The sequence below is a fragment of the Actinia tenebrosa genome, unplaced genomic scaffold, assembly GCF_029948245.1.
Source record: "Actinia tenebrosa isolate PJP-AT-01 unplaced genomic scaffold, QUT_ActTen_1.0 PGA_scaffold6__47_contigs__length_16458017, whole genome shotgun sequence".
Classification (NCBI taxonomy): domain Eukaryota; kingdom Metazoa; phylum Cnidaria; class Anthozoa; order Actiniaria; family Actiniidae; genus Actinia; species Actinia tenebrosa.
The window spans coordinates 4,871,881-4,882,381 of record NW_028292583.1 but is presented as its reverse complement, the minus strand read 5'-3'; the positions used below and the strand labels follow the sequence as shown (position 1 = coordinate 4,882,381).

At 35.0% G+C, this 10,501-nt stretch overlaps 1 protein-coding gene across 1 annotated transcript; it reads left to right on the top strand.

The window, feature by feature from the left end:
- Window positions 1-701: 701 nt before the first annotated feature.
- On the top strand, window positions 702-4,989 carry LOC116308329 (uncharacterized). Its single transcript, XM_031718719.2, has 2 exons — window positions 702-1,851; window positions 4,233-4,989. Exon 1 carries the CDS (start codon window positions 999-1,001, stop codon window positions 1,833-1,835), a length of 837 nt encoding a protein of 278 aa, XP_031574579.2. The 5' UTR covers window positions 702-998; the 3' UTR covers window positions 1,836-1,851; window positions 4,233-4,989.
- The last annotated feature ends 5,512 nt before the right edge of the window (window positions 4,990-10,501 follow it).

Genomic DNA, 10,501 nt, shown 5'->3' with positions numbered 1-10,501 from the left:
GCAGCTCAAAAGCTGTTAATTTAGTTGTCAACATGAAGTTCTATCGTTTTGTGACGTTCGCTCTTTTTGAATACGAGACACACCCAGTAGAGAAAACTTCTTGATTGACTTAAAAGCTACGTCTATTTTTGCGCTGCAAAGTATAGAAGCGTTAAAATTCTCAAAAAACATCGTTTACAACAACATCGATTACTTCTAAGCCAAAATCCTTAGTCAAGATTCAAAGTAAAAGGACTATGAATCATTATGTGCGCAATCGATGAAAAAAATAGAGAAATCTTTGGAAAAAACGTTTTTCATAAATATGACATCAGAGGTGTTTTCATCGTGGATGTTTTGAGTAAAGTTAAAAGCTTTTTACAATAGACATGATGTGAACTTCCTAAACAACTTCATCTTCATTTGTAATGCAACTCTCTTACAAAGCAAATAGCGTAGTTCCTCCCAACCAACTCTGGATACTCATCCGTTGAATTGTTTGCTTTGTAATTGTCCACGCGTTAATGTACCGATTACACAATACCAATAGGCCCGACTAATCAACATTATACGAAGAAATTACCAATTTGGTTCTTCATCGATAAGGAGTTTCACCTTCAAAGACTTCGTTGTTTTTTTCTTCCTCTGCGCTTTTTGTCCTTCTATAAGTATTTATCTCAATATAAGGTATAGTTTAATGCGTTCTCTAAGTGCAGTTCTTTACCGACTTCAACGGTTAGAAGTACGCCTCAATGAACTGTGTTAACTGTTTTGTTCTGTGTACACATTTGAGGATTGATTGCTCTTGAGATTAAAGGCTACAGCAGGAGATGAAAGCGGAAGAATCTGTTTACAACAATAGTTTCCAAGTAAATCTGGAGGAACTTAGAATATATAAGAAACGCGCCCAGACTCGTTCTCTGACCACACCAAGCTGACAAATAGTTACTAAGAAGGTGAAACCAAACAAAATTTTGTGTGATTTTGTGGTATTTTGTTCCTCATTTTGACTTTTATTGATGGCATCCAGTGGAAGTTGGTTGCTTTTCTCCTTTATGTTGGTAATATTCGCCTTGTCATTTAGGACATCTTTATCTTTAAGATGCGAACGAGGTGAAGGAAACTGTGTTGAAGATGAGTTAGCTCTTGGTAGACATCTCAAAAAACGTGCTATACGGCCTCAAAATTGTCGATTTTCCTGCATTGGACGAAAACGAGAAACGGACGAAAAGAAACCTCTAAAAATTCCAGAAAATGAGAAACTGTTAATTGATAAAGTAATAGACGATATTTTACTCAAAAGAGAACCCGTAAAAAGGGAAAAAGTATTAAGCTCTCGTCCACCATGTCAGCGCTTCTCCTGTGGTGGGAAAAAACGATTGGCCAAGTCTCCAGAGAATGAGATTGGTACTGCGAACGAAATGACGTCGAAGCGCAACCCATTACGACTTGCTGGATGTTCAAGTTTTGACGGCTGCAAAAGAATTATGGAAAAAGAGACATTTTCTTCACCGAAAAAACTCCAGAACTCAGAGACGAAAAACCAACGACAAAAAGAAGGACAAGAACAAGAACAAGATTCGAAATCTGGCTGTTTTCGATTTGGGTGCAAAAAAAGAGAACAATCTGGGGAAGAAAGACCCGGTTTACCAGTTGCACCTAACGAGAAAACGCAAGAGGTTATTCCTGCTGTAGATCAAGATAACAACCAGGAAACGCGATGTTGGCGATTTGGGTGTGGCAAGAGGAGTAATCTCTTGCAAACTTTAGCTGAAAAAATCTCTAAGAGATTTAATGAAAAGCCAAATGAACTGAGGCAGTTTGGCCAAGAAAACCAAGAAAGGAAAACTCAATAACTATTGATAACTGATGGTAAGTGACCAGAACTTGAATACTGATGTAGGTACGTTTTAGTCCGCCATTACACGTGGAACGTTGCACACACCCATGCCGATTTTTTTTTTAAACAAAAAAGTGCTTTTTGGTGGGAAAGTACCGTAAACCAACTTTCTAGTTTTTGTTTAACTTTAATTGATAAATATAATTAATTTATATATTTATATTTTTGGCTAAGGGCTCGAATCGAGAGTGTAGGAAACTGCTGTTGTGGGTTAAGAATATATATATATATATCAAGATATTATTACATTATTTGTATCTTGATTGTTTTCGACTCAAATACTTGCTCGATACCGTCAGACGCGTATAATTATTGGAAAACGAATGAATTATTTTCTACTAATTTTACCACAAATTGGATGACATCTTAATTGAACGTCTGTGTACTCTTATTAACGTTTGAATATTAGACTCAAAAAAGAGCCAACATCAATTTCATATTTGAAATTTTATTTATTCTCTCATACTGATTATTATATTTTGTGACCACCGGCCTCGTTTTCATACGTGTCGTCACCATTCTCCCCCAGTCTATTATAGATATGAATAAGGCATTTTAAAAAGCTGCCAGTGATGTAGAATCACCCTAAAATAAGCTAGTTTTGCACATGTCGTGAAATATGTGGAAAAATTTGATTCAGTTTGTGTCGGGTCGCCAAGAAGTTATCCGAGGAAATGTATATCACTTAACATAATGTTAATGGTTAAAGAATTATCATAGTCTGTTTTATCAGAGACTCCTCCTATTCAATCACTTTTACGTAAAATTGATTAGTATCTGTTTAGTATTAATTATTAGTTTATAGATTGGTATTTGCACAGGGGAGTGGGTTCTTCTTTTAAGAACTTACCGTTAATCTCCTATTAACAACCTTCTCAAATAAGGCTCCTCTCTCTAATAAGCAACACAACTCTTTAGAGAAAAAAGCGGGCTCCCCTTTCTTTTAAACCCCCCTCCCCTCCCCCTTCAGAACGGAAGGAGTATAACCAGGCACGTGCACTGGTTGAAGATTAAAGTACTATCATTTAATTACGCTTGGGAAGTTCACACAAAACCGTATTATAGGAAAAAGTAGTATAAATCGTAATCCTTTAGTTGAGTTATCATGAGTCATCAATCAAATAATATATCTTTATAGCGTACATAGTACTGCATAAGACCCCCCTTTTATTAGCTCCTTTTCTAATAACCCCCTCCCCCCCCCCCCCCCCATTCCTATAAGTAACGTGCCTTAAACAAATAGGCTTTCAAGGCGCTTAATAGAGTATTTAAGGTACCCAATGATAATTTTCTCCAGAAACAGTTGATATGCAAATTGTCCTAAAGCACTTACTCAGCTTATTCCTATATCCAGATGATAATTTAAGAGAAAAAAATCAGCTAATTTAATGGCACTCAATTTAATGCTAAGTCATATTCATTTCTGTGCTAAAGGATGTGCCCCTTTTTTCCAGGACTAGTTGAAGGAGTTGTCCTAAGGCGTTTGGCGCACTTCTTGGTGTCTTCTCTATTGCGGACTTTTCAAATAAAAACCGCCTATCATTCGGGTCATTTCTGTGCGCCAAAGGGTGCATGCGGCCTCTTTTTTAAAGCCTCCATTAGTTTCGTCCGGGGACTCATTGAAGGAGTTGTCCTATAAAACACGATTAAGACTAAATTCTAATTCGATCTCTGGGCTTTCGCTTAGTTTGGAGCCTAGCTCTGTTGTGATTGTCCCACGCTGCATGTGACAAACATGGTGAAAATGATTTTGGGCACCCCAACCTGTTGCAACAGTGATGGGAATATAAATGATGATGATAAAGACGCTTGACACGTCTCAGAGAGTCTTTAGAATTCAGCAAGGTTATCTCATGTCAATTAGTTTCTCATTTTCTCGAAGGGTAATTTCGTAACGATTTCCCTCTGGGCGGAGTCTAGTTGAAGGAGCTGTCATTTTCTTAACCACTTGGCGCACCTTAGCCTTGTTTGATGATGGCCGTTTAAGTAAAAGTTTTTTAGCATTTGGGGTTATCTGTGATGTGAATTGGTGCCACCTTTCCAGTGTTTCCCTTCGGGACCGACTTGTTTGGGGAAGCTACGTCAGTTCCTTAAGCGTTTATATGATGAATGTTTAAATTAAAAAAATGCCTAGTGTTAACTCCTTGGGATAACGTTTCTACCAAGTAGCCTTTAGAGTTCAATCCTATCAATTATCAAAGTATCTACTTGCTTATCCACTCACACGAAGATTTTACACAATTTTGGTCTTGGTTTCTGCTGCAAGTTTTACTTTAATACAGAGCTAGAGTGTTCTTTATACTATAGTACGTGCTAGTATTTGCTTATCTGAACCTTTTGTTCTTTTCAACAGATGGCTTTATCGCATTGACGAATTAACAAGGAATAAGGATACGTTGCTAGCCCCAGGCCAAGGTCACTCACGACATTGGAGCTGAAATATTAAACAATTTTAAATCCTCTAAACGAATTAACTCCTTTGATTTATAAGTTGATAATGAACGAGTAGGGCGGTATAAACTCAGTGTTTAAAGTTCATGGCACTGCCTATCAATCATCATCGTTTTATTTTAATGTTTCATTCTGATAAGATGACGTTTTTGGCTATTAAAGATGATATTACTGAAGTTTGGATGTGAAAGAGACCACTCTTTGTCTTCTGGAAGTTATTAATTGTTTTCTTTTTAGCATAGTTAATGTAAAAGAAATAATATTTTATAGTACAAATGTATCACCTTGTCTAATATTAATAGCAATATAAAACATATAATATGGTAACAGTTATCGGACATGAGACAATAAAGACCAATACTCTCTTTCGTCATTAAGAATTCTTCATCTGAAATTTGAAGGAAAAATGTTACGTATTTGAAAGTCACGTGACAGCTATTTCCCGCCATAAATTCAGGCGTTGCACACGCGATTTACTCAAGGAACATCACCACGATGATTTAGAAGAAGAAGAAGATGACGATGAAAAAGATGAACAAGGAGAAGAAGAAAAAAGATGATGGCGGTGATGATAATGATGTTGATGGTGATGTTGATAATAATGATGATGGTGGAGAAGGAAGTTGAGAAAGAAGAGGAGTGGGAAGTAAAAATATAATGCCACTAATTCTCCTAAGGTTCCTTTTTTTAAAAATAGAAATTCCAAACAATTAACTTTGTTTAATTTCCTGGCTAGGAACTTCAACGAAAACATCGTACTTGCCTCCAGCCGTTGCCAAGCTAATGGATAAAAACACTACTTTTTTATTCTGAGTCTCCTAGTCGTTTTCTAGCACGACTTCTCGTCTCGTACTATCAGAATCATCAAAAATCATTTCAAAATTCTCTCATTGGGTCGAACAGCAATATTTTTGTTGTTGTGAGTTCTCAAAACGCGATTCAAGTAGGAACTCGATTGCAATAATGAGTCGGCAGATCGTCAATAGTCAAAAGTCATTAGTTGAGGCTAGTGGTAATCCTATAGAAAAATCTGTCCCCTGGTGAATACACTTTAAGCCTCCTTTAGTACGCCGATTTCTTTAGTGTGCGGTTGCTTTCGCTTCCCAAGGAAGACAAAGGGAATCTTTCCTTCTTTTTATCGAAGTATTTACCTGGCGCCAGACAACGAGCAAAGACTTGAAGCTGTGTGTTAATTATTTTTTTATTCCAAAAAAAAAAAAAAAAAAAAAAAAGAAGAAGCGATAGAAAGAGAAAGAAAAACTCCATTTACACGGACAAGTCTCGTGACTCTCTTAAATAAAGCAGCAAAGAGCACCTCCATCTTAGTGAAAAGGCAAAGTTGTGTTAGCTCGTAATGCATAGAGTACATAAGAAATGGCATTGAATTTAAAATCTAATATCCTAATCAAAACATGTATGGGAAAATGCGTAGGCTATCGCGTGCCACGCAGTACAACTAAGAGTCCAAGGTATATATTGCCGTTAGTTTATTCTTTAATAATAATTGATAGCACTAGTTTTCCTTTAAGAGTGTATAATGTATTAGTAACTCACCATATGTTTTTCCTAACATTTATCATTCTTATCTTTTATTATTTTACTGTCGCTCGCTATAACTACCTTATAACTTTTTACAACTTTTACTCTCTTCCTAGCCGAATATAAAATAACCATAAACAATCCTGGATCATTAAATACGAGTTAACGACCCATAGTCCGCGATAATACTTCCGCTGATACAGGTGTAAATCCGCAACTTGATGAAATCTTCTTCAATTCAAGATTGTAATCATTTTTTAATCTCGTTAGAAATGTTTTCAAAATAGGAATGTCGCCATAACATCGAGATTAGGTGTAATCATTTTTGCTCTTGGTGTGCATATGCACAGTTTTCACTTTCCTTCAGGCTGTTACTAGTGAGGCGAATTCCTTTATGGAGGGAATTTAACGGCTGCATAGTAAAGGAATCATTCTACAATATATATTTTCTTAAATAAAGCTCTAGAGGTAGAAATTTATATAATATGTTGTTCTATAACTCGTACCTGCGGTGGTGATTAGCGATTTTATTTTTATAAACACATGATGACTGCCTCTATTGGACTTCAAAGTTTATGAATTCTATAATAATGCATATAAGTATCTCGTTATGTTTCAATTTACTTTTCAATTTTTTGTTCGGTTATGCCGCCACAGATCCTCAGAATTTAGTTCTGTAATCGAATGTGTTTTCCAATTAATAATACAACGGATTTAGGTCATCACATCTGCTAATGAACCCAATCAGTTTGTCTTCATGGTCATTTAGAGGCCAAAAGATCCAATCACTGCGCAATCTGATATAAATTTTCCAAGTTAAAGTATTGTACTGTTAAACCCTATACTGGTATTGTGGGAATTATTTTGAATTGCTTCTTAATTCCCTAACTTTTTTTTGACAAGTATTTATGCGAGGAAGCCATTCTAGAGAGCGGCAGGCCATTGAGATGCCAAGAACCCCAGTAAAAAGAATCCATTACAAATCAATATCCGTACGCTGATAAGTTTTTTCTTTAATTAAAATTTTAAATGTAAAAGAAAATAACAATAATTTTAACTAATTTCTTTTTGAAGAGTTCCCGCGTTAATCTCTTTTATCTCCACCACCTTGGTTTTTGGAAGGAAGCCACTGCCACTACACGAAAGAAAAGCATCCCTTGTCTTTTAAGAAAGCCCTTTAGATGCTGCTAGACGAATTAAAAGCATTCCTTGTATTTTGAAGGATACCCTTTCAGTGCCAGTACACGACATAAAAGTATTTCGTGTCGGTCAAAGGAAGCACTTTCACTGCCACTGCACGAAATTAAAATATTGCTTGTCTGTTGAAGAAAGCCTTTTATATGCTGCTTCGTGACATAAAAGTATTCCGTGTTTGTCATAGGTCGCCCTTTCACTGCCACTGCACGAAATAGAAGTATTCCCTTGTCTGTTGAAAAAAAGCCTTTTCACCGTTAATACATGACGTCAGTGTTCCTTTATTCGAATTCTTAGCTTTATAAAAAATCTCTTTCTATGCTATTACATAAAGTAAAGACATTCCTTTTCACTGCCATCATCTAAGATATACACAGAAGAAGAAAAAAATTCCTAAAGGAGGCCATTGTAAAGCATTTAATATAAATCACTCTGTGAAATCAGGACAAGACTCTTTAAAACAAACTATTATAATTCATCTTTCACAACAGTATTCAATCATTTAATTATATTGATTTTTACAGAAACTCATGAGCTTACTTTGATAACATATTACAAAGGAAATACAAAAAATGCCGCTCCTCGAAGGAATATCAAGAAAAGCATTGGCTATTTATTTTTTGTCGAAAATAACTTATTTTCAAAACAAAAATATTTTGGAGTTCTGTCGTTTACACGTTTAGATCTAAGTTCGTGATTATTTATATTAATTATTATTTATTTATATTAATTATTTTATTCGATGGAGCGTGCATTTTTAGATAGTTGTTTACCCAGTTCGTTTAAAATGTCTTGCATGTTTGAGGTTAACCATTTTCGGGTCGACGCCCATTCACTCATTTCTGGCTCTCTTTTTCATTATTTGTGCTTTAATCACAACATTCAGAAAACATAAGATAACGAACGACTGAAAAAAGAGGAAGAAAATATTAAGAACTTCTTAGTGGATTAGGGTGGATTAGGATTCAAAGTCCTATATACTCTTGATTAATGCGCGGGCCATTGAACCACTACATATATGATAGCTGAAAAAGTATTAAATTTAGATTTAGTCACCACGCAAGTGGAAAATACCATGCGCAGTGAACTCGAAAAGACGGACTCAATGCCAGAAATAATCAAGCGATGGTGAAACAAATCTACTAATGCGTACGAGATGGCATTTATTAAAAATTAATTTAAGTACACTGAGCATGTGTTAAGTATCGATGTTCATGTGCGAAGTAGGAGATCAATCTTATTGCATTAATTTATCAACCTCAAGCTCTTCCTTTCAATGATAAAGATCTTGTGCAACAAGATCTTGTTCTTTATTCCAGTGGACATGTGCATCTTGTGCATCGTGATTGAAATATCAATACCATATCGAAGTCTAGCGCTTTAGAGAAATTACGATGATTTACGTTTTTTAAACTACAGCGGAGTGGCGCAAATACGAGAGTCGAGGATTTGTGTGTGCGTGTGTGTGTATTGGAAAAGGGGTAAGTGCGTTCGTATTGGCGCCAAATTTCCAGCCAAATCTATAAGGGGTCAATCAATAAATAAAGTCATCCAGAGAGCCAAATTAGCGAAACATACATTTTTAAAACGTTCAAATGTTCTAATCCAAAAATGATGTATAAAATGGCTACATGAATGTGGTCTTTCGTCGCCCCTCCCCCCTCCCTTCCAGCCATCCTCACTAACCATCCCTTACCCCAGAGCCACAAAAAGCTTTCTTCAACAGAACGTTAGTTTCCATCGATTTAAAAATTCGAGCAATGTAAAGACCAGATACGTACATTCTAAGTAATAAATTTATGAACATCACTTTTAGTTTTAAAGAGATAATACTACATAAATCTATGGATTTCTTTATTAAATTATGGATGCAATCAGGAAGTTCCATGCAGATAATCTGGAGATGATCTCGTAGAATCATCATTGATAGCGTTTATTTCTGCCAATCCTTCCTGAAAATACAGTGTTTTATTTTTTGTTACATAGTAAAACTCAGTAACTATACATGATGATTTTCCATTAAATTTTCTTTATGCATAGAACAGGAAAGAACAGGAGTGTCATAGGAGGCTGCGAAAAATAGATCAACTCAAGGATGAAAAGAATTTGCAACGATATGGTTTTCTAGGAAATTCTTGTACTATTTTAAGTTTGTTTAAGCTGAGCTATGAATGATAAGAAAAGCAAAAATATTACTGCGGCCTAAATCATAAGAGATAAAAAAGTAAAGGAAGTAGGAAATTAAATACGAACAAAACTGTTAGGTTTAAAGAGATAATACTACATACATCTATGAATTTCTTTGTTAAATTATGGATGGAAACAGGAAACTCCAGCAACATCAATTTTCAGTTTCAGATATTTTTATCACGAGTGTATACGTCAAGAGTTGGATGACCGCTTGAAAGGCTCAAAATTGGAATTTAGAATGTTCGCAAATACGTAGTATTGGGAAAAAAAAATTTTGATTTTCGTTAATTAACTGTCGAATTTAAAATTATATTGACAAATATGAATATATTTGATAAATGCACTTCTTTTTAGGAAAACAAACGAATCAATAAAATGGCACAAATTTTGCACACCCTCCCCCCCCCCCCCCTCCCATATAAAATTCCAAGCCGGAAAAAAAGAGAAAGTATTTATAATAATAAGATATAACTGGCGAACAATTAAAGGAAATTGAAAATTGAGAAACAAACGATGGAACAAGAGGAAAAAAAGTTCAACAAATTAAGCGTCCCATTTTTGTAATATTTGAAAACAGGTGTCAAATTGCATGTACCTCTGAGACAGATTTAAATCCCGTTATTATACCTAGAACAATTATATTTAGCTGTCATCCCGATCAACTTAAGAAAAACCATTTCATTAATGAATTTTTTTAAAGATAGATTTCTCATTTAACCAGACAAAGCTATCAACCGCCTTCTTCAATCTATTGCTTTCAAAATTAATTCCATCAAAGATCTACACGTGTACAGTAGACTCAAGATAATCTTCAAAAAATTTCCCACAAATTATTGCCAAAAGGTTTTGACCTCATGTTGATCTCATTTTATTTATTTTTTCAAGAAAATGACGTTCGATAAAAAAGGTTTCGCAACTTGGACATTGATTGCTCAAGATACAAAGATTTATTTTTCGAGTGCAAATATTTTTTTGATCAATTTATGAAATGTCAGTAACATTGTGAACGCTGTCTTGCCAGTTATGTGAATATTCAGATTAAAAGTACCCTTATCTTTGATAAAATCTGGTAGCCTTGCTTTAATTTCGAGAAATGTTTGAGGGATGTGTTGAAGTTTGAGTTTATATACATCAGTGTTTGTTTTTTCCTCGATCTTTCCAGACTTTGCTTGTTGAATTGCGAATAAAAAGAAACAGTTATTATTGTTTTGCTTGTTCTAATGTATTATACATTCATTTAGCGCTTTA

What these genes read in the sequence shown, in the direction of transcription:
- LOC116308329 (XM_031718719.2), top strand. Translation starts at nt 999, where the DNA reads ATGGCATCCAGTGGAAGTTGGTTGCTTTTCTCCTTTATGTTGGTAATA.